This window comes from Rhinolophus hipposideros, assembly GCF_964194185.1.
Source record: "Rhinolophus hipposideros genome assembly, chromosome: 11".
Taxonomy (NCBI): domain Eukaryota; kingdom Metazoa; phylum Chordata; class Mammalia; order Chiroptera; family Rhinolophidae; genus Rhinolophus; species Rhinolophus hipposideros.
Window position 1 is genome coordinate 16469311 of NC_138057.1, and position 24871 is coordinate 16494181.

At 40.4% G+C, this 24871-nt stretch overlaps 1 protein-coding gene across 23 annotated transcripts in view; it reads left to right on the plus strand.

Moving 5' to 3' along the window:
• Positions 1-24641, plus strand: part of ELAVL2 (ELAV like RNA binding protein 2) — a 132339-nt gene extending 107698 nt beyond the window's left edge. For 15 of the 23 annotated variants that reach the window (XM_081066358.1, XM_081066374.1, XM_081066356.1 and 12 more), the window contains 4 exons: positions 9828-9981; positions 13818-14043; positions 21211-21249; positions 21862-24641. In XM_081066358.1, coding sequence (XP_080922484.1) covers positions 9828-9981; positions 13818-14043; positions 21211-21249; positions 21862-22192 — 750 coding nt within the window. In that variant the 3' untranslated portion in view covers positions 22193-24641. The remainder of the gene's footprint in view (positions 1-9827; positions 9982-13817; positions 14044-21210; positions 21250-21861) is intronic. The other 8 variants (XM_081066365.1, XM_081066377.1, XM_081066367.1 and 5 more) reach the window with 2 other exon arrangements.
• The last annotated feature ends 230 nt before the right edge of the window (positions 24642-24871 follow it).

The following is a 24871-nucleotide window of genomic DNA, read 5'->3' on the forward strand; positions in this document are numbered from 1 at the left end:
TTTGTCATCTGTCTCTCTCTTTCGTATATTCTTTCTCTCTTAGATGAAGGAGTATCCTAGGATGTGTAACCCGCCGAATTTGGCTTGTTGAGAACCTTTTTCGTCTTCCACGCATTACCAGCCAGTACTAGTTGGCTTTTATTCTTAAATAGCTCCAGTTTACTTACACCAGGTAGTGTGTGGTCCTTCCTTAGGCTAACTTTCTAACTCAGCATTTTAATCTGTCGACAGTGCCTTAGATATATTAGATGCTCAGATACTGCATAAATTATATTGTAAGTTTACTTTCGGAGGTAAAGTTGTGACAGGTATCTTGATAGTATGGCTTTTGTGGAGATTGCATCTGATGAAGTCTCAGAATCTTGAAAGAACCCTTAAAAAGCCATTATTGGAGAATGGCTTTTGAAGAATTGGATGAGTACATCTCTTTTCCTGTAAGCCAATTTAACTTGTATTGTTTCCAATGAAGCATAAAAAGCCAGATTGTTTGGACAAGCGTCACACTTTCTAATCATCTTGCCCAAGAGGTACTTCAGAAATAGCCCCTGCAGAAGGCCAAGGAAAATACTCACTGAGCAGGTATAGGAGTGCCTACTTGTGTGTGTGTGTGTGTGTGTGTGTGTGTGTGTGTGTGTGTGTGTGTATGGGGGCGGGGGGTGGGGGTTGTACAAGCCACATACATACAGGAATTAATTTCAGCTCTCTAGGAGCTTCAAACCTAGGAATGGAAAAGCTCTGTGAGTGAATTGTAGGCCTGGTACCCTGAGAGGAGGCACTAAGGCAGTCTAGTGCTGAAGGGGCCCCAGCCCTGTCTGAGTATTGAGTACTAAGGACTGAGATTTCCCTCCTTTAAAAAGTCTCCCTAATGTCCTCATAGTATATGTAATAAACGTGTCTAAAATGAAAAATGAACAGTACTGCCTACTAATGTGGCATTCTTAGTATTTTTTCATGCTGTAACATCACACTGTCATCGGACGCTGGTTGCATGGTGACTTGTAGCCCCTGCCACATCAGAAACAGACATGTCACCGTATCTGAAGTTAGGCGCTGTATTCTGTGAAGTCCGTTTGTTATTTCTACCACTGTCTCCCCAAAAAGTACTCTCTGTTTCTCATCCTGCATCTCACCGAAGGCTCTAGCAGATCTCTGTGTGAGAGAAGGAGGGTATTAGAGGTTTTAATAATATGTTGTAGTTTGGAGAAATAAATTTAAGTTGGCCTTTTGTATCAGCGCATTTAAAGATTTTGGGTGTTGACTCTGTGTGACAGGAAGGCAACCTTTTCCTCGTGCTTCAGGCTTCCCAACACACTCATCGTCCGTCGTCTTACAAAATACTTGTAGTACTTTGTAATCTTGTAATTACAAATGGTAGTGATTAATATAAGAATTTTGATAACGGCCATGAATTTGGAAAAAGCCTTATTTATTTAATCTTCGAACTCCTTTCCTGTTAAAGTATAACACATACATCTTCCTTGTGCCAAGTCTCCCTGTTTGTGTTTTCTTACCTGATCTCAGTATAATAGTATTATTTGACATTTTTCTTCCGTAAATTGGGGTCACTGGTAATAATACTTAAATCATACACTTGTGAGGATGAGTTGTATTAATAAGGCCTGTAATATCCAGAATAGTGCCTGGCACATAGAAAGCACTTAAGAAATGGTAGGGACTCCCATTATCAGTATCGTTATGGTTTGATATAGTACATGAAATTGTTATACTCTGATTAAAACATGACTGGGGTTCTCCAACTCTGTGCTCATAGTTATTCCATTTAATCCTTGTAAGGTCCCTGTGAGGTAAGGACTATGAAACATCACATTACAAACAAAGAAATAGAGGCTTCACAGGATCTAAGGCAATGAGTTAAGGCAAGTTACGCAAGTATAACTGGTAAGCCAAGCCTTGAACCTAGCTGTGCGGGACTCCCTGCGCTGTGTTCTCGCGCCTTAAAGTACAAGTGCTCATTTCTGGCCACTCTTTCAGAGTAACCTCTCTTGTGGCCAGAGCATCACTAGTAATAATGCATCCTCTTCTGCCTCCTGTTCATGTTACTTAATATTTCTAAATAAATACAAGATTGTTTCTCATTTTTAATGTTAAACGTAAGGATGTCTGCTTCCATAACCACTGCTGGTACTTCCTAAGGCAGAGAAGGTAGGGATGGACTGTTTGCTGCTTACAGCTGAACCTCCCATCTGTTTTTTTTTGTGTGTGTGCCATTTGAATGTAATGGCTTTCTAAAATTTTAATGGGCTAAGTGAAGGTAGGGGACCGGTTGGAAATGGAATATGGGACATTTTGATTGACAGATTCCTGCTTAGATCTTGGAATAACTAATCCACCACCACTGCAGCAAATTTGATTTAACTCCCTTTCTCCCCACTTCAGGGGCCATATTCATACCATTGCTCTGCTTGTGTTTTATGTTTTATTATGTTCCTTATATGCAGAGGTCCTTAGGAATTCGGAAGGCATCCGTGGCCTCTAAGTTGTGTTTCAAGAATGTCCCTCCCATGGACCTGTTTGTCTTTATCAGCCTGAGAGCCCTTGGTGACCCAGCTGTGTGCTGTAGACAAGTAGAAGCAACAGCAAAAGGGCAGATACGATCTGCCAGCTACAATACTTTAATAAAAAATAAAGATGTCTGTCAGGACAGCCTATTTGGACCCTCATTTAATTGATACACATGGATGACACTGTTTTGGGTAGCATTTAATAAATTCCTGCTCAGTGTAAGTTTTTCAGAGACTGAATTGAGGATGTGTGAAAAAGGAAATCCAATTTATCGAGTCTCCAGTTTATGATTAGTTGGCATAGTTACAGATCTTACAACCAGAATACTTTTGTTTTTCTGTGGCTATTCAGGAATTTTAGTATCGCTTTTAACAATGTCATCTATGATCTCTTATGACATTACTGATGTTTCTTAGCTTCATGTTTAAGTTGTATATAAGATTCAACTGCCTTGAAGTTTGTTTCATGATGCCCTAAAACCAGAACATGATGTGAAGCTGGGAAGTCTCTCTAGTGTAAAACCACTAGTTGCTCTTTTCCCTTTCTATTAAATGATGTGCAATTAAAAAAAGGGGGCATCTATAGTACCTAAGAGATTCTGACTATTCTAGGTACATTTTAATTTTATTGCTGTAAAGTACTAGGCTCAGGATCCTTAGTTTGATTTTTCTCTCTTCAATTCCCTTCCCTCCACCCACCCCTATTAGATTTTTCTCACACATCTCCTAAATAACTCTCGGGCATTGCTAGAAGAAATACAGTAAACGGTTGGCAAAGCCAAGGTTCTTACTTTCTTGTATATCTCTTCTGGTATGTCCTTGTAAATGTATGATCATCACCCAATAAGTGCCATTTTGCTAGAAATTCACATGATTTCAGACTCTGTTGCAGCCAGTGGTATAAAGGAAAAACCCCTTGACAGAGTCAAGGTCCCTGAATCTTCTACCCTTTTTGATTGGTGTTTTTGGACACAGGCAGAGAAGTGAGAGAGCAGGAAGCTTTGGGGAACTATTGAAGGTTGTGTCTGTTTATATAGAAAATGTACTCAGTGTCCTGAATATAAAGGACTAAGACATTTGAAATTAATCTTAAAGCATTGAGGACCCCTGAGGGAATTTAAGGAGAGGGTAACATGATCAAGTGTGTTCCATGGTGTCTCTGAACTACTCGCTTGAATTAACAGTCTTGACATAGACTTAACAGAATTCAACAAATCCAGTCTCAATACAATTTGAGGTTCCATATGTAATCCCCATTGATGTAGCTTTCTAAATGCTGTGCATTGGAATACCTATCAAAGGAAACTGCCCTAATCTTTATGTACTTTCTCTAAGCCTTCCTGTTAGGTGTGGTTATTCCTTTTAGCTCTAAAACCTTTGCTAGCTCTAATCTTTAATTTCTGATGGACTTATTTCCATGCTCTCTGTTCTCTCAGATTTCCTCATTTGCAACCCTTTGTGACCTATGCCTGGCTTGAGGTGAAACCTACCCTTGGACTATGTATATCTATACCTTCATGTGTGTTTGAGTCCTGTTCCTGATAGGGTTTTGTTTTACAAGTGGATCAAAGTGCACTTCTTTCTTTGGGGTGCGTTTTGAGATCTGTGGCCTGAATTGTAGTTGGTGATCACATCCTTCTCTGGACTTCGGAGCTCTTGCAGAGGATCCACTGTGCAAAGCCTTGGTGCTGTCACCAGACCTTTGTCCACCAGAGTCACAGCTAACTTTCATGTAGTAGTGGTGTCTTCTTTTCAGACAGTCCTGTCAAGACTCCATTTTTTGATATGAACAGCAATTAACTCTCAGTTTAAATAGACATTACTATGACCTTGTCCACTCCTTTCAGCTGGAGAGAGTGAATGGAGCTTTTCAAAAAAGTCTGAAGTGGCAGGTATCTTAATTTTCAGGATGTTTGTAGTCCTGGGTCAGTAATTGACAAGTGACAGAAGTTGCTCAGTGGTGATCTTGCCAGTGGGAGATTTTTCAAATGCCCTTAGTTTAATAAAGAGGATTTGCTTTGTTCGTTTATAGACCTTATCATGCGCAGTTTCTCTTAATCTCTTGGTATTACTGTCTACTGTCACTGATCTTTCCGTTGATGAATCAGAGAAACGAGAGCAGTTGTGTGTTTGGACAGAAGCATTTAAATGGACTTGTATTAAAAGCGATGTACAGAGATTTTCAACTTTATTACGTACATGTACTAAACTAACAGTTCTTGGCCAGATATTTCTGTTCCTTTTGATTCTGTGTGTTTTGACTAACTTGTGTTTTGATAGTTCATTCTTGTTACTTGTCCTTGAATTTTCAACGTATAATTAGTTTTAGTTGCTGATGAAGAAATGAGTTTTTAATTATAAGAAATATACCGTGTTTCAAACTATTCCACTTTTGAGATCTAATTCCTTTGATAAATCTATTTTTATCTCTATTTTGTCCTGTCTGATCTCATTTGTGAAGAACAATTTGAGAAGCCATCGCCTAGAGCATTTATTTGCCTGGTATTTCTAACTGCCTCCCTTCCTTCCCCTCAAGTAATCTCAGTATTGCTTGTCTTTGTTTATTATATCACTTGTAAGGTTGTGAGAAATTCCAGCATAAACCTGACTTTTAAATTGCTATCATTGGAGTAGATTGGTGTTCAGTGTTGTATTCCCTGTATCATCTTTAAATATTTAAATTGCAGACTCTCTCTGGCTGCCTCTTAAATTAGATCCTTCACTTAGTTTTGACATTTCATAACCTTGCTTCTCAGGCATTAAATATTCACCTGTTTAAATGGCAGTGAAAACTTAAAATCCAAACGCATCTATTAATCCAGTGAACGTAGATTAGAGAACAGCTTGCACTTGGTGGAGGAAGAGGCTGTTTTGACCCCTCTGAGACATACACTGCAGGTTCATTGTACTGAAATATTTCTAATACAGAATTTGCCATAAAACAAAACCGTCTCTTGGGTCTTCTCCAAGGCATTTTAGTCTTGAAGCACCACAAAGATAGCAGATAGACTTAACACTTTATGGTTTAAGATAGCCCAAGAGTGGTTTTCCACATGAGTATTAAAGCACAGCACCAATGTGCGCTCCAGACGCACAGAAAACATCAGAATGGAGGAGGTTGCTGAGAACTGCCAGATGCAAAATTTGGTCTGAAAGCTGATTTGAGTCTCCAAAGTACAAGTCCTTATCCCACTGCGAGTCTTCTCCCTACTTTGGTCTGAGTGCCTTTTCGGTGTATAATTCTTTGAGATGGAAGAAGTTTTTCTTGGTAGGGGGATGTTAGTGATAGTGATCTCTTTGAGAGAGCATGGGAAAGGGAGCTGTTTTAACACCAGCAATGACCATGGTGCAGGCGTGAGACGCAGCACGTTGGTCCGGGAGGAGGACAGGTACCTCTCCTTAAGTCTTGTAGGAAAGTGGGCAGGGGGACGGGGGGGCAGTGCATTCCTCATTTAATTACATTCTAAGAATTAGAAAGTAATAAAATGGATTTCAGAATCCTAATAATGGTGTGCAGTTTCTCCAGGTAATCCCGGTTAGCGGTCACTCATCCTTCTTTGGGAAAGTTACTTTCAAAAAATATTAAGGGAAACTAAAATAAAATAACTCTAGTGTCACCCTGTTTTCTGCTGTGCTCAGTTTCACTGCGTGTGTGTGTGTGTGTGTGTGTGTGTGTGTGTGTGTGAAACAGCCAAGATTCATTTCATTTTTCCAAATTCGCAGAACCAGCTAGTTACTATAGCGTGGTATTGTGGCGAGAAAACTGGACAAGTAGATAAGAACGTGGGGTCTGAATCCAGAACTCAACACTGTATCCGTGTAACCTTAGGCCCGTTCTGTTCCTTGTCTGCACCTCTTTCCTCGGCAGTAAAACACAAACGTGTGTCCTGCCTGCCTCACAGGGTTGTTGTGAGGCACACACAGTCTTGTCTTTAAAATGCTTTGCCAGTGCAGTCTCTGCAGAAACGCCTGCGTGTAAGTCACATAGAAATCTGACTTGTTCTCACCGTCCCTTTTACATACGGTTCAGGCACCTCTGTCCTGCCTGTGGGAACTGGATCATTGACTGAGTTCCTGAAAACGACTGTTTCGAGGAGGTTTGTTATTGGTTCTCCCAGTCCTTTTAATGTGGCCGTGTTCTCAAGTGTCCCCAGGATTTGCTTCAGTCGAGTATGTTAAGACCTGCACCCGTGGACGCGATTGCTAGGGAGGAGAAAGGTTCGACTCGCAAATCTCTAGGAACGGGAGGCACCGCCTGCCTTGCTGGGCCTCATGGGTCGGAGGCGGGGGAGGCGGCGAGGGCAGCATAGCCCAGAGCCTTTACTGGGGTTCTGTAGGGAGGAAAGGGCTTGGCAGGGCGGGGTGTGCCCAGTAAGTTGAGCATTGGATAGCTTGAATCATTTTGGAGGGCTCTGGGCTCTGGGGATGGCCCCTTGCTGTCTGGTACCTATCCCTGGCCTGAAGTAGGGCCCGGGGAATATTGGCTTGGGGTGTGGGAGTTTGATAAAGGAGATGGGGTATGGCCTGGACCGGCTGGTTTGTATCCCAAAAGTGTGCTCTCAAGGGAGACATTTACTATCTTTAGGAATTAGCTCTCCCTGGGAGTGGCGGTCTGTTCAGGATCCAGGCCTTGCATGCCAAAGCATCGAGAATATAGGAAATAAGAAAATACAGTCAATGCAGGCTGGGAATTAAAGAAGCAATGTGAACCGAAAGACTGGATATTGAAGGAAATATAAAAGCAGATAACATAACTGACCCAAGTATGTTTTTAAAGCTTTTATATAAGCACTAAATATAAACCCGTTTTCCTAAATATATTTTAGGATAACTTTTAAAACACTCCACCCACACTCCTCTGAAATGCACCAAGCAGTAAATGTCACTGCGTGAGTATATTATTTCGGAACACAGTAATGGACTCAGGTTACTCTCAAGTTTAATGGTCGGGGTCTTTCCCTACATGTTTCAGATGCTGCATATAGAGGTAAATAATATTTATATGGTAGTCACCCAGGTTTTTAGATTCTGTGCTCCGCATGTTATGTGCATTAGAGATTATTTCATTGAATTATTCCCACTAATCATATAAAGAAGGTACAATTATGTGGTCGTAGACTTAAAGAATTTGTCCAAGTTCATAGAGCCCTGAATGAATTGAACCTAATTTTGTGGCCAGGCACGTTGGTTAGAGAGCTGCCTGCCACCTTTAAACTACTGCTATTTCATGCCCTGCTTGAGCTCATGGAGAGGCTGCCTGCCCCACTGCCTCCTTCGTCCGTCATAGGAAGTTACCTCCTGACTGTGAGAATGTGCAGACGCTTACTCTGTTGCCCATGGGAAGTGGCTCTTCACAAAGGGAACACTTTGCTCACGTGATCTGGAGCAGACCAACGGCTGACATGCCGAGAGCTCCCTGCCCCTGAAATAAAGCCCTGGAGTCCATTAGATACCAAGGGAGTCCGAGTGGTAGAATTTTAGCTTACCCAGGTAATTGAGAATTGTACTTCAGAAATTGGCTCTTCACGTATTCCCATCACTGAATGCATATATAATTCATCGGCTTCATGTTTTTATCAGCTTATATAGCGAGTCCCAAGACTAGATTCCATTCAAATTATTTGAGTGATCACTTGGAATTTTCCTTCATTTCCATCATTTCCCAATAAAGGAACTTATTTTTACTTATACTGTAGTTCTCCAACTGTAGTGCTTAGGGTGTAGACATAGAGAGAGAAGAGTACTACATGAATAGTTACCTGCCTTCTCTCCACCCCTATTCCAAATTCCTTCTGTCTATAGGCTCGACAGGGCTATTGTGCCTTCCAAATGTAGCCTTGGTCCAACAGGTGTATTTTCACTTGATAATAAGCAAACTTACTGAATAAAGGATAAGAGTATTAAATGTTAATACTATTAGGGAAGGGGTGAAAGACAGCAAGACCTTTATAAAGTAGTATAAAACCTGGCTTGCTTTTCGGAGGGGGGGAAGCAAAAAAGTCATAACAAAGTGAGCTGTGGCTATAATTTAAATCATGGAGAAAATATTTCATATCAAAAGCTGTTTTAAATGTTAGCTTTTTTTGTTTTGTTTAATCAATGAACTAGGTGAAAAGGGAATACTACTGGATAAAGTGAGCAGGCCAAAGTTATTACATCATATCCTGGTACCCCTGTAAGTCAATCCTAGAGTGAGACCCATTTGCCTTTTTTAAGAATGATTTGGAAGATGGGGGTGTATTGTGAAATGTATTTCTTTGCAGGTAGTTCAAAAAAGCTTACCGTTACACCAAAGAGAATGTGGTCAGGAATGGCACATAGTAGAGCTGTAGATTATAGCCAAAAAGCCATCGATTACAATCTGGGCAAGATGTATCACAAAGACTTGTTGAATTGTCCCTGAAATGCTGTGCTCCAATAAGCTGTTGTGGACCCAGAGGGTCAGTGGGGTATTAGGTTGTCTTTACTCAGCAAATATTCTAGCATCTATCATGTGCCAAGATACTGGGGATACCGTGATAAGAGAGACAGCTGTAGCTCCCTCCCATATGGAGCTTATGGAAGAATGTAGATTATAAACAAATAGAGTTGGACAAATATACTTTGTCTTCCATCCTTGTAGAATTTTGGGTACTACATCTAAAAAGATAGGAAGCTTTTGGAAAGCCTACATAAACTGGCAGGTAAAGTCAATCAAGGGACTTAAGATCTTTTGAAATCAGGGTTAAAAAGACAAGAACTTAATAAAGGATGATGGAGCGGAGCGATAACAACTCATTCACATATTTAAATTTGTGGGAATTTGGGGGTGGGGATAGAAAGCTATTTTGGAATAAATCAAAAGGGCATACTTACTGATAGCAGGAGAAATTGTTTAGAACTGTTGGCACCATCACCCCCAGACATGGGAGAGGCTCGAAAACAGGTCACAAAAATATCAGATGCATTTGGAGTCTTTAAAGTTAATCATTGGATTGAGCCTAAATTCCTAGTTTAGGGGTTTGGCCCCATCGAGGACACCTATTAACCGCAAGTATCCTGGTGCTGTGTGCCTCACTGGTCTGTTTTGTCACTTACAAGTCTGGGGTAAATGTTCTCTCCACCCAGGAGAACGGCATTTCCCATTAGTTGAGAATTTCTCCAGCACTGAGTAAAACGGTTAACGCAGGACTTGCTGTAACTTCCTTGTTTGTTGTATGTGCCTTCTGGAAAAGCTACTAACTAACTAACCTCAGCCAGTCTTTGAGTTTCTGAAGGGAGGGAACTGAGTTGGCATGTACATTTAATTTTATTTTCCTTTTCCAGGTTTCCTATGCTCGCCCAAGTTCAGCTTCTATCAGAGATGCCAATTTGTACGTCAGTGGACTTCCAAAAACAATGACCCAGAAGGAGTTGGAACAGCTTTTTTCACAATATGGACGCATTATTACTTCTCGTATTCTTGTTGACCAGGTCACTGGTAAGTAGGCAGCCACGCTGGACAATCGCTTAACACTTTCTGACTGGCAGATTGCAAAATAGCCTGCCTTCCTATAGATCAACCCTGCCTCTAGAACACATCAAAGGTATATGTGGGCTAGAAAATGCAGTTTTCTACTGGAATTATTCATAAATATGCATGGATAAAGATAGATTGTGGAGTACAGTGATTGAGCTTGAGTCATTTCCACCCTGAAGGTGCAGGTTCGAAGCCTGTTTCATGGCTTGTAATAAATTTGCAGATGTTATAATCTTCATTTCTAAGCCGCTGCGTGAAAAAAGCCCCCATCCTCCTTATGAAGTCCTAATAAGCAACTTTATTTTTGTACGAAGCATAGTTGAATGCAGCTACTTCTCCAAGGGAGCATTACACTACAACGGCTCTGGTAGTTGCCGGCAAGGGTGTTTTCAGGTCCATGCTGTGTTGCGTAGGCTTGTGTGTGTCTGAACTCGAATGTTAAGCATGGATTTTATGCTTAATGTAACTTTTAACCAAACAGAAATGAGAAGACTATTATGTTTGTTAAAACTTGTGTGTGTAAGGGAGCTCTTCTGCTGTAGCTTTCAGTGAAAGAAAAGCTAGCAATATAGATTTGATGATGGATTTTTAAAATAAAGTACATGTGTTTTTTTTTTATTACCAGTTCAACACTTTTTAAAAAACGTAATGAAAATAGAGATATATGACAAGAAGGGGGGGGGGGGAATCACCTGTAGTGCCATACACTCAAGCCATCACATTAAAATTTTGCTCACTTTTAAAACGAAGATAGGTAGGTTTTCCTTTTTGTGTGTGTGTTTTTCTTCTCTCGCCTGTTTCATTCTCCTTGTTGTTTTTCTCTCTCCTTTTCCTCCCCCCCTTTTATAATGGTGATACCACTAGATATCGTGTGCTACAGAGTCAGATTTTGTTTTTAAAAGAGACGGATTCATCCGGCCAAGTTTTTAAATAAAATCAGGCCAAGTTTTTAATTCTTCAAGTGAAGATCAATTTAGTTGATCAGAATGTGATCAGCAGCGGCCCATGTCACGGCCCTCTTTGCGAATTATTAGCCTCATAGGAGACTAAGCTCCGTACTTAGAGTTTTGGGTAGAGCGGTATCTACCGTCCTACACGGAATGGGAGATTGGCCCGTAGGTGTTGCTGTTGGAGGCAGTGTGTTGCGTCCTGCACAACACAAGCCGTGGGAAGGCGAGGGAGGCAGCGAGGGTTAAACTATCATAAAGAGACAGAGACTCAAATATAGTTAAATCACAGAGGACCAAGGGACTCACAGCCTCAAGGGACTGGAGCCCCGAATCTGGTCACCGTGGGTATTTATTGATTTTTCACAATAGAAATCACATGATTAAGGGCAGGGTCTGCGAAACTCTTACACCATACAATAATCATTCATTCCAAATCCCATAATGGTCCCAAAGCAACCAATGCATACCATCGCCCAAATGACCAAGGTGTGGTGCATACAATCCCTGGGGGAACAAGTCTCACAAGATAAGATTATCCCATGAGCCAAACAGGAGGGGCGAGATGCTATTGTTCTAATGGGTCCATTACACCTGAGGGTAAAGGACAATAGTTGAGGCATGTGTCAGCAGCTTCTCAGAAGAGGAGGGGCACAGCTACCTCCTAACTTTACTTTAGCTCATGGGGGACCTAGGGGGGTCCCGTCTGGTTTAGGTTGTTTCTCCCGTGAGAGATCTTACCCGTCTTTGACTGCAGACTCTGCTTACAAGGACCAAACATGGAGACTTAGAGTAGCATAAACTCAACCCCAATGAGGGACAATCCCGCAGGGTCACCTTTCCCTAAGGAAAGATTGGAGGGGACAGACTGCTAGGTTGCTGTGTGACTACAGCAGTGTAGTCCAGTGAGGGTACATAAACGTACTGTATTCTTAGCTGCGTTTCACAATCCTCTTTATGTGTTCCATCACGATGTGTTTTATCACCAGAGTGCTATGGGATTAAATTGAAATCCAGGCCTGGCAATGCCAGATACACTTGTTTAAATCAACAAAAATGCCTTTTTATTTTGTTCATATCACTTGATGCTTTTCAATTCATTCATTTTTAATGAGGAGGGCTCGGTGAATTGACAGTAGGTTTCACCTGAGTTACAGCAAGTCCTTGTCTGAACTGCACATGCGTCCTGAGTACGGGGGCTCTAGGGCAGGCCTGCCATATCACCTCCTGGTTTAGTGACTGATTCTCAAGTGTGGTCCTGCAGTGGCAGCGGCAGCGACCTCCGGGAGTATTGTTAGGAAAGCAAACGACTGGGCCCCACCCAACACCTAATTCACGAAACTCTGAGGTGGGCGTTCTATCAAGCCCTTCGTGTGCTTCTTCCCTCCGCCAGAGGAACACGGGTTTGGAGGGCCCAGCCTGTGTGGAGGCCACTGCGCTGCTGAGCAGCGGCTTTCCTCGTGGAACACTTTGGTCCTAAGGGTGATTCATGCTGCACACCTCTTTGCCGTCATCTCACCATTGCATCTTTGTACTTAACACTTTTCAAGGCAAAATTGAGTACTTCATTTGACATGAAAAATCCTGCAGTTTTGTTAGTCAGCCATCAGGTGGTAATAATGTGCAGTGGGTGTAGCTTCCATGGGAAGGATGAAGGGATGGGCGGTCCAAGATAAGCACGCATGGAAGAATTCCGTCTTCCACATTAGAATAAAATTCTAAGCCATTGAACTTACAGTATTAATCGGAAAGTAAGTACGTCTTCATTCCTTTAGAAAGTTCCAGTAAGTTATCATGTTCAAGTGTATTTTCTCAGTTTCTCTTCCTCAGTAACCTCTTCTTCAGTGACATACTCTGATTCATGTAGACTTTTCTAGCTTTTAGTCCCAAGCTGGTACTGCTAAGTACTGCAGTCAAGAAAGTGTTTGCCTGCAACTGCTTATCTCACAGTGGCCAGCTATGTCCCCCCACCCCCCCAGACTGTTTAAGCTAACTAAATGGAGTGAGTTGGGTTTCCCTCTACCGTGTCTCAAAAGCTGGACACGTATTTGGCCATCCCTCTGCTTTCTCATTCTCGTCTCAAAATGAGGAGAGCATGAGACAGGGACTGGCATTCCATAGTTAGGAATAATGTTGCTGAAGCCAGAAAGCTTTGAGGTTTTCCTTTTATTTATTTTTAAAATCTAGGCCCTCTTTTACTTCTTTTCACCATATAAAACTATCTAATAAAGTGTAGCTAGTTAAAAGCAGTGGAGAAGCTTCAGGGCACCATAAAAGCCTCTTCAGACATTTTTCGTAAAGGATCATTGTCCTATATAATAGTAGTAAATCTAATATTGTTATTTAAAAATTTAGCTGAAATAAATCTTTCTACTGCTGTGGATTTATTTTTAGCATTTTTTGGAAATGCCTGGGTTCTGTTCTCCTTGTTCCAAGAAACGGAGCAGCGATGCCTGTCATTTTTGAGCTGTTTGTCCAGTAGCATGATTTGAAAAATGAAACTGAGGCGTGCTGTTGCCATCATTAAAGAGAATGTGTGGGAGGGAGAGGAGAAGGCAGGGGAGAGGAAACATGGGACATACTTGGGTGCTTTCTCTTAGCTTATCGGTAGGCATATGATAATTGGGTATTCAAATTGTATAGGTGACTTCATGTATTATTAAAAATACAAAATTGTGATTCTAGACTGAATTACTGCCAAGTTAAGGTAAAACTTTCCTCTTCCTCTGATTTTGTGGCAGATGTCGTATGTGGGTGAAAACATGTTCTTGAGAAGGAAAATTAATTGATCTTTTTTTCTTTTCCTCTTCCACTCTCTCTTTCCCAAATCCTTACCCAAATCTACCCTAGGCATATCAAGGGGTGTAGGGTTTATTCGATTTGACAAGCGGATTGAGGCAGAAGAAGCTATCAAAGGCCTAAATGGCCAGAAACCTCCTGGTGCCACAGAGCCAATCACTGTAAAGTTTGCTAATAATCCAAGCCAAAAAACCAATCAGGCCATCCTTTCCCAGCTGTACCAGTCTCCAAACAGAAGGTATCCAGGACCATTAGCTCAGCAGGCACAGCGTTTTAGGTAAGTCTGGTCTGGTTCTTACGCCCAGTTATAAAACTCAGAACCCTGAGGTTCACTGTTCAGTACTTTTATTAACAGGATCTCTGGTTTGTTATTACTTTTATTGTTGTTGTTCTCTTTCCTTATGGGCACAGCGAAAACCTACTTGGGGTTGGTGTGGTGGTGTAACTTTGCCCCTCGAGACAATTGGTAGTGTCTAGAAACATTTATGTTGGCATAACTTGGGTGGGAAGTGGTACGAGCATCTAGTGGGTAGAGGCCAGGGACGCTGCTAAACATCTTACAATGCACAGACAGCCCCCACCAGCAACCAGTTCCCCAGCCGCACACATCAGTGGTGCCGAGGTTGAGAAACCCGGGCCTGCAGCATACTCGGTTCGTAACATTTCCAGGGCTTTCGAGTTCCCCTTTTTCGTCGTTTTCTTGCTAAGAATTTATTCTCCTGTCTCAGTTTTTAGGTCAAGCTCTTCCCGTTACTTTGGTTTGCAATACGTGCATCACTAAGGATTTATAAACTATTTGAACACATGAAGTTTCTACAGATGGATCCCTTTCCCCTTTTTAAATTTTTATAGGGGTTGGCAAACTTTCACTGTAAAGGGTCAGATAGTAAATATTTTAGACTTGGTGGGCTGTGGTCTCTGTTGCACGTGTTTTTTTTTTTTTTTTTTTTTTTAAAGAACGCTTTAAAAATGTAAAAACCATTCTTAGCTGCTGGGCTATCCAGAAGCAGATGGCAGTCTGGCTTTGGCCTGTGGGTGGTAGTTTGCAGACCCCTGTATAGCCCATAGAATGGCCATGCGTCATTAGCTGAAAGAAGACATTCTATCTCTTAGATGATTATAAATATTTCAATTTTTCAAGTTTTTTCTAATCCAGAGGTAACAACCAAACGCAGTCATTTAGAAAACATCTCTAATTTGCATGTGAGAAGAACACTAATTTTAAGATGTTAAACAGAGCACAAAGCAAAGTCACTCGGTTTTTATTTTCCAGACATGTTTTAATATCCTTTTTGGCCATATGGTGTACCACAGCCAGAATGCCATCTAACCCCATGCTATTTTTTTAAAAAAATCACAAGTGCATATCAATTTTGTTTCTTTCCTTGCTGGGGCAGAATAGTTAATTACCAAAGATATAATCACAGATGTAGCTTAGTAAGGAGTTACGTCTTTTCGAACTTAAATCTCATACATCTTTTCATATGCATTTTTTCACTGGTATATTTAGAGTACTAAAAAAAAAATAAAGTGGGGATAGAATCAGTCAAATACCTCCTTTTAAAAAACTACTCAATAAATAACGTCACCTGAGGTATGAGAACGAAATTGGCCATAAACACCATGTTCATGTCCTACTTAGGGTAGCTTTTTGCCCCGGGAGAAGAGGGTACTGTCATAAGGCTACGATTGGAACTGGATTACCAAGTACCAGTTGATTGAGCCCTGTGTTCACTCTCTGCTCTAACTTTGTAAAATGAAAAAGCATTGACCAGAAGGAACTCAGCCATCATTGTGGTGCATGGTAGTGGTGATGGGGCGGAGGGAGAGCTGCTTGGGGCTGGGTGATACTTGCCCTCACAGAGAAACAAATCTCACAAAGCTTTCGTGTTGTTTTTTTGTTTTGTTTTTTTTTAAACTCTGCCTGTAGGTTGCCCTTATGGTATCTTAAGTGAACAATACTTTTTGCATATGTAGCAGCAGATAATCTTGAAGGAATTTTAGAGGTGTTTCCTAGGCAGCCCATCCAGTTAACTTCAGAGCTCCTTGGGGCCTAGAAAGGAATTTTGAGCTGAGAGAGAGAAAACATTTTGGAACTTGTTGATGTTAATACTGTGAAAGTATAAACTGTTTGGTGTTAGTAGAGAGCTGTGTTGGTCTAAATTGTGAGTTATTTTTGGTGTTTTCCGAATTAAGGTCTGGTTTTTGTTTTATGGTGGTGGTTAAGTAAAACTGTGTTCTTAGAATTAAGATTGAATTCTGAGGAAGATTGGGGAAACCAACTGAAATGACAAGATCTTCAGGAGAGTTCCAGATTATTGAAGTGGCAAAGCCTGTCTGAAATACTAGGATGCTTGTAACTACTGGATCTGCTCTCCGCCCCCTCTGCATGCTCTGTGCTTTTCATTTGCAGTGGGGTAAAAAGCTTTACAGGATGTTCTGGTGGCCAAATTTAATAGCTTTTTAAATATCTTTTGCCCATTCTGTGCTTTTATCTTTTCATTCCCTGTTATTAATTCGGAAATTCTTCCTTAACAACTATGTATAGTTTTTTGTTGTTGTTTGTTTGTTTTGGAAAAGGGAATAAAACTTTTCTGTTGTAAGTTTCTGAAATTTCGTTTCAGAAAATGGGGCAGATTTTCATTGCCTTTTCCTATTTCGAACTCTTGGTTCCATCACTACACTTCTCATTTCCTCCCATAATCTGTCCAGATAGTAAATTATGAACTAGTCTTTGAGCTCAGTGAAGGTGTTTGGTCTAATTGAGTGTTAGAAGATATTGAGAGCCTCTATTCCTAGAGTTCAAGTTTAACCTGATGTGTGTTTGGTTGCCTTCTTTTTTTTTTTTAACTTTTAAAAATGTGGCTGTCGTTATCTTGATTTTTTTCCCCCTCTCCTGTTGAACTAAGGGTTGAATCTTCTTTTACCAGATAAAGACTCTTGAATGAAGGACTTGCTTGTTTTATTGGCATTTTGCTTGTCTCTAGTTCAGTTCTAAATCGTTACACAAATATTTTGTCCCTGATACCTATGTTCTAATGCTCTCACCCTTGAGTTTGTCATCTCCCAGCGGACAGTTAGAAAATTTCTCACTGTTTTTATGTTGACATAGTACCTTAGGAGTTGAGAGATATTGGAAAATACAAGTTGTAAATGTTATAATATTCAAAGATATTAATATTAATGAAATGCATGTTTTAAAGTAAAAAAAATAAAATCCATATAACGGGATAAGTTTAAAAGTGGGCTTGTGAGGTTTATAACAGTCAACCCATATGAATAATTAGAAGGAGAATTATTTTAACATGAGCATTGCTGATCTAATATGCTTATTTCACTACAATTTTCAAAATAAAACCATTCTTATTTATTTGGAGGGATACTGATTCAAGCCCCTTAAGTACATTCTTGGGACATAGTATCCAAGTTAAACTTTCAGCTAAATTTTTTCATCTCTCATCTTGTGGAGCAGCTTTAATTTTATTGAGTGTGATCTCGTCTAATGGCCTGTGTGCCTGCTTCCATAAGTCTTGATGCAGTTTTAAAGGAGCCTTTTAAATCAGCACTTGAGTGGCATTTAAGGCGTTTGCTGGTTGCACCATCAGAGTTTCCTTTTGGAAGAGACTGGTATCAATTCTCCTGAATAATGTTTTTCTCTCTTAGAGGACAGATGATACTGTCTCATTGGATAAGGGGGTAAGTTGATGATCTGGTGGTTTAACTTCAGAGCAGATCTCAGTCACTGCAGAGGAGTGGTTTTGAGGACCATTAATTTTAGGGTTCAGAATTTTGTTTTCTTACTCATTGGTAATCTCTCTTTACATATATTTTTATTACTGACTTGAATTGACTTTACGTTTTCCCTTTTACTTGCCTGTGTGCCCTCCCTTAGTCTGTCAGCTAAATTTATTGGAAAGTAGGCAGGTACCTTCTTTCTATCCTCTACCTATAAACAACTAGCTTGAAATGGGAATGCTCTACCCAAACATGGTTTCATTCAAAAATAGGGCCTGGTTATAATCTGAGTTGTATTCTTAACTATAGAAAAATGTTTGTACATGTATCTGCGGTATATATTGTTTTCTAGGTTATATACATGTGGGCTTGTGTTATTATATTCATTAGTTCATAAACCCTGATCAAATATGGAAGATAAAGATAACAAGCAATATATCAAATGCCTTCCTAATTATCATGTGCTGACAGGCTTTATGTTTTATTTTTCCGATATCTTAGTAAATACTATCCCTTTAAAACAAGAGTCATAAAATGACCTTAATAATTTTGAACTTGTCTGACTGCATGTGAGACATGTTGGATTATCTTGTGTGTAGCTTCATAATGTAGTTTGTACTAAGAGTAGAAGAAATAATTAGCTCTCTCTTTTCTTCCTGACTTGGGCTTCTCTTACTTGTGTAACCCTCACTCTGAGGATGACCACAATGGTGATTTTTGAAGTTACCTGTCCTTTGAGGATTACTTTAGTTAAAGCTAGGGTTTTTTTTAACCTATTAATCCTCCAAATCCATTAATGTCTTGTTTGTAAAGTGGATTATGTCCAAGCTGAAGAACAGGTTGAGAGTGTCTCACTGTCCCTTTGAGGACTTTCCAGCCTTCCCTCAGGAAAGTATGTGATGCATGGGGAGCCGGTGAGGGTACTCGTGCAATGCATTGATTACATATGAGTAAAGCACACTTTGTTTTTAAAGTTGAAAAATTCAGATTTAATACACACTTTAATATTTACTTGCCACACTGCAGCCCATCATCATGGGTCATTCTGGAGCCTGTCAATTTGGTGTCCCTTAAAAATTGGCTTACATTTTAAAATGACAACACAGAAAAGATGGCTGTCCTTGAACTCTGGATAAACCCGGCAAAAATATATAATTCTGGAGAGTCGGAGTGGTCCTTGGGTCTGAGCTCACTGTAAACAAGGCAGTTCTAAGAGAACACGGTGCAGTGTATACCATCTTCTCTTATAATTGCCTGTTTCCAGTTTCCCAGCTGCTACAAGACTTGGGGTCCACAGCGCCCGCTGGGAGCACCTACTCCCGTCTTCCCTCAGCTCCCATGAGGGAGAACCATGGATGTGTGGCACCGAGCAGGGAGGACAGCCAGCCCCACCAGCATGCAGGCAGCCATTTGCAGCATGACCTTGCTCCTGTCTCTGGAGTCCGCTGCTCCTCCCCGCACTCCTTGTTGGTGGGGCAGGGCAAGAGGAAGATAACTCAGCTTGAGTTGCAAAGGACTGACTTCTTCCTAAAATGGGCCTTGAGGGAAGACGTCAGGATCATGGTGTCACATAGGATTTCCCAGGCAAGATGAACTGGAGACCCACTGAGAAGGTCCTCAGAGATCCTAGTACAGCAGCCCCAGGCCTCCTGCCCAGAGCTTCCTGGGCTGGGGCGTGGGGAATGAATGACCCCTCCCTTAACACATGGGGCAGGTTGGGTTTCCACCCTGTCTTGAAAATACTGAAAACTTGACTAGGAGATTCTGTCTGTGTACTTCTGGTTGGTGTCTAAGCTGCTCGTGGCAGAGTGTGACGGTCCCTACCCAATTAATGAGCAGAGGCAATGTAACTGTTTTGAGTGAATTCATAAGGTTGCCTCTGCATGTGGACCTTTCAGCACTTTGGAAGGAGACCCCAATATGTTGGTCTGTTCTGCAGGTATCATATGCCAGCTGCCTTGTGTAGTGATCATTCCAGCAGTTTTATGGAATTGTCTGCGTCAGATTACTTTATGGTTGTGACACAGTTTGTGTGCACCTTTATTTCTGGTATGTGTGGCCTTTATTTTGATGTATGAACACATGGCATCTTGGAGTCTACTCATCACGTCTGTGGAAAGCACAAGCTGTGTCCTCTTTCCACACCTGCACGTGCACACAGGCTCCCCAGCCAGCCCTCCTGATAGCTTTCATTTGGGATCCAGCAGTTAAGATATGTTAGTAACCTCATTGTTTTGATTCCATCAGCAGATAGTTTTTGTAAACCTTAGTGACTGACCGAAGCCTGTGCTCCATGCTCAGTGGTACAGTGAGGAGGAACGTGGCCCTGCCTCTGAGGGCAGTGGGACAAGACACACACAGAGGTGGACCCGTTGTCATTGTGGTCTGCTCCCTTTCCTGACACTTCCTATTACATCAGCTCAGTTCTTTGTTTTCCATTTTGGCAAAGCACACGGAACGCTCAGGGGTGATTGGGAACAGGCATATGTCAGAATCTTTTTCCAATTCTGAAAGATCAGAAAGAGATTTTTTTTTTTTTTTGGCTTTTATAAAACCAGAAGGAGTTGCTTTCTCATGTGTGCTTTGGCTTCACTTGAGGCCACAGGTTAGGCAATAAGATTGAAACATCTTTCAGGCTTTCCTTTCATTGGTGTTAAAAGAGAGAAAAATCATTCCCCCACCCAGGTCTTATGTACAGAGTGTTGACCATTGAGGGTGGTTATAGGGGCAATGTATTAACTTGGCCGACCTCCTCTAAATGCAGGTAATTCATTGGTATGCGTTGTGCAAATTTGGAACATCAAATTGGTCTCTTTGAAACTGATAAAGCAAGAAGAGTCAAGTACTACGAAATCAGTTTAATTTTTGAAATAGGAAAAGGATGCGGAGAGTTTTTCTTGAGTCCCCACCCACCCCAACTACTTTCTTTTTAAAATGTTAAGAGAAACTCCAGTTGGTTTGTTTCTGCCTGGCTGCTTGCACCATGAGTAGGGCTACACTTCTTACAGCACAGTCACAAGACGCAACAGGCTCCAGGTCTTATCCTTCATTGCTCACTGGAGCAGCAAGGCTGTCTCATCTTCCTTTCTCTGGACCTTAGCTGAGCACACTGAGAAATGGGAGGTTTAGCTCAGGTTGTAAGGTTCTGTCCACCTGTAACAACACCACTTTGTTCCTAAGAAATGAGAGTCCTTCAAAGTTGGGAGGTTGAAGGGAAATTTATGGGATTCTATCCACTGCAGAGTTTGAATATCGGAGCCACCAGTTTACTAGCCCTGTGGTCTTGGGTGAATCACTTAATCGGTGTGCCTTAGGATACTCAGGAATCAACAGAGATACGAGAATTCAAAGTAGTGTAAAGTATATGACAGTGCAGGTGGAGGACTTCGAACTCGCCTGCAAAGGTGCCAGCCAAATGCTAACTGTTGCAGAGCCTCCACACTGCGTCTCTGAAGGATTCCTCAATGGCACCAGTGTTCCCCCTGCATTGCACTGACCGTTGTAGAGATGAACTGTATCCATCAGAAGACCTAGTGTCTATGGCAGTGGGGATCCCTTCTCTCGGGAATGTGAAAAGCCCCCATTTTGAGACTTCACCAACAGTTACTATACAGACATCCCCTTGGAAGATGGCAGTGACAAGCCCAGCTTTCTTAAACATCAAGGGGAAAAATTAAAAACTGAAGTTTGCTAAATGTGTGTTTTGCAGGTTGGACAATCTGCTCAATATGGCTTATGGAGTAAAGAGGTAATGATAGAGGTTCATGATACTCATAACCCCTTCCCATAAGTGATTAGTTTCTTTGATTTGGGGAGTGACACCCTTCATAAGTTTGTGTTGGGTTTTCTTTTGCATGTACAACCTAATGAAAAGCTGTTTTTGGAAGCACGGTTGACTCAAGGAGTAGTTTTGTATCACCGGATGCCACCTGGTCCTTAACAACACATTATTTTATGTTGCATTGCGACGTCGTAGCATGTTTACATGTGTGTTGCCCCCTGCCTCCCCGCAGTCCTGCTTAAATTCGTGAAGCCAGTTCTAAATATATTTTTTTGCGATTGTGGATGATAGTTTTTCAATACAGCATCTAATGGCCATTTCATAACTTATTAATACCTTGATAGTATAGCATGTCACTGCAAGCCACACACAGACTTGGGTTGCAACGTCAGATAGTCGTATGTATCTGTTGGGGGAGGGGAGTTACTGAAACTCTTGGGATGGGAAAGGGAAAAGAACTAAGTCCATTGCTGTAACCAACCTCTGTTTCTATTGTATGTGTGTGTGTCTGTCTGTGTGCATGTGTGTCTGTCTCTGTGTGGGTCTGTCTGTCTCTGTGTGTTTCCTATTTTGTTTTAGTAGGTTTTCTCCAATGACCATTGATGGCATGACCAGTTTGGCTGGAATTAATATCCCTGGGCACCCAGGAACAGGGTGGTGTATTTTTGTGTACAACCTGGCTCCTGACGCAGATGAGAGTATCCTGTGGCAAATGTTTGGGCCTTTTGGAGCTGTCACCAACGTGAAGGTCATCCGTGACTTTAACACCAATAAATGCAAAGGTTTTGGATTTGTGACTATGACAAACTATGATGAGGCCGCAATGGCAATAGCTAGCCTCAATGGATACCGTCTGGGAGACAGAGTACTGCAGGTCTCCTTTAAGACCAACAAAACGCACAAAGCCTAATAAGCTCTTGTCCTCAGTCCATTTATATATGAAAACTATACAACAAAGGCAAGTTAAGAGAAACTTTATACATTAGTAAATGTCTTTGTAAGTCAGTGTTGAGATGGGGATAAAATGACTACTTAGCATCCTAAGAAATATGTGAGATTTTTTATTGCTAGTATTTGAATTAAAACTTCTTAAATATCTTTTATGTTTGAATATGGACAAGAGGTACAGGGTTTTTACCTGTCACATTGCATTCTATTGCCTTCTTTGAAGAAGGTGGACCTTTTAAAGTGTTTCAGCTAAGGGAAGACATTTCTTTTCTTTTTACATAACTGCCTTGAACCTGTGAGTAAATATTGAGGCTTTGTGTTGTAATTCTTCAGTTGGTTGTGTCTTCCCCCCCCCCCTTTTTTTCCTTTTTCTGATTAGCTTTGTGTTTTGTTTACATTTAAAGCATTGCTGTTATGTCTAAGAAAAGTATTTTGAAGTTTACATTTTTATTTATGAAGTTAAAAACAGTATTTATTTTATAATTATGATTTGGGTTGGGGAAGGGGGGGGATACATTATAAACGCTTATTGTAAGAATACTGGAGAACTTTTCGTAAAGCAGTACCTTGCCAAAGAGATAAGAGCCTCTTTGATGTGGGTTTAAAAAAAGCATCTATTTTTATAAAAAAGAAAATTTGGAGAAACTTTTTACTGGTCCTGGAACAAATATTTTGACTTGAATACTTTGAGAAATCTCTTCATATGACACCTAGTGAGCTTTTAAAATTTACCAGGAAATTTGCAGCGGTTGGAAAATTTAGAAAGATTTATGATGTAGAAAATACTTTTGAGATCTTTGTATGAAAGGAATAGAATCAATGCGGGAAACACTGCTGGTTTCGTTTTTGTAATCACCAGTGGAGTGTCTGATCATCCTGGTTATTATGTGATAGGTGGCTCACATTGATTTGTGATTTTGAAACAAGTAAAAAAAAAATTTACAAAAGAATATATAAGAGCAGGCAAGAAATTTAAATTACCAAGAGATGGGGGAAAAAATCTGTTCTTCCTAAAGAAATCCCTTCAGATAGAGCTCATGGTGTTTAGTGATGTACTTGCAGTATTGTTTGAAGAATTGTTTTGTCTTAAGGAAAAAAGCTGTTGCACATGATTCGTACTGCAGCAAGTCGGCAAAAGTGATCTGAGTTGGATATATTTGAAGGCATTTTGAAAGTTACGTTCAAGGCTAACACCTGAGCTTTGTGTAATGTAAATAAGACCTTGTGTTTATGAACCTTTCAGCTAATTTGATTTTTTTTCCCTTACATGCCAAGTGATGTTCAGGTTTTGAATGTTTTTGTATCAGTTTTTTCCTTTGTAAATGGCATTAACATTGTTACTTGAGGTCTTGCTTAATCACTTTTGTTGTCCTGAGGACTTGAATTTACAGTGCATCAGATTTGTTGCTAATTTTGTCTGTAGATAGTCTAGCTTCAGCTGTTTATGGTGATGCTACATTTTCGTTTATAAATATGTTTGTGGTAAAAAAAAAAAATGAGTATAACCATAGGTTTTGAACAAATTTCCTTACATTTTTCATACAAAAATCATAAATATCTGTATGCTATTGAAATTTAACTTTGTATGATGCTTAAACCACTATTTGGGGAAATAATAAAATAAGTCTTTACCATGTATGAAAGAAATTTTAAAAATACAAAATATTTTCTGATTAGCATCTAGCTTATAATAAATTTTCAAAAAAGCTGAAGGCTAAGGTGCCTTCATCAGGATGCACTGAGAACTATATACTTACGTCCTGCTTTTTGTATAAACTGAGATGCTCACGTGCTTCCCCTTAGAACAGGCAATGTGCTATGCATAACATAGTTGTACATTATCTTTGCGGTTGCGTTGAGTTTTATTTCTTATTATTTAAAATTGTAGTTATAAAATTTTTCAGTATAGTACAGTACATATACTGTGAGGCGCGTGCTAAAGTGAATAAGCGAGTTTTCATGCTGACCCACTCAATGCTATTTCAGAAATCAATTGGCTTAGCACTTTCTCATATCCTTAGGTGCATTTAGATTGTCAGAGTTAACCTTCTGCGTTTAAAAAAAAAAACACAAAAAACTAAAAACAAAATACATGTATATACTTAAAAAAAATAAGGTTTCCCTCATGGGAAAACAGCAGCTACATGCTTCTTTCCTATACTACTGTAGCAAACCAAGGCATTGATGAGAGGGCATGCAAATTGTGCTTCACTTTACAGTGTTTATCAGAGCACTTAATAAAATGTAAGGCTGGTATTTATTTGAAGTTGTACAGTATGACTTAATTCACATCTGTTGGAATAGAAAATATATTCTGTTGAGTATTTAAGAGGCTGTACATGTTTTCTTTTGTGTTTGGATTCTTTGTACTTTTTCATGTTCAGTACATCAATAAACAAAGTTGAAGGGAATGAACAGTGTGGTGAGTAGGTCTTTATACACATTTTGGGGGCTCCGGTGTTCAGTCTAATAAACTGGTTCTCTGGCGTTAAAAGAGGTTCCCTTAGAGCTTTAGTTGAAAGCAGTGTTATCTAAGGTCAGAATTCCAAAAGGCATGCTAATTGAAGTAGAATGTGCAAAAAATTTTTTTGAATGGCACCTTCTGATTAGTTTCAAATATTACTTGATGAGTAGTTTTTAT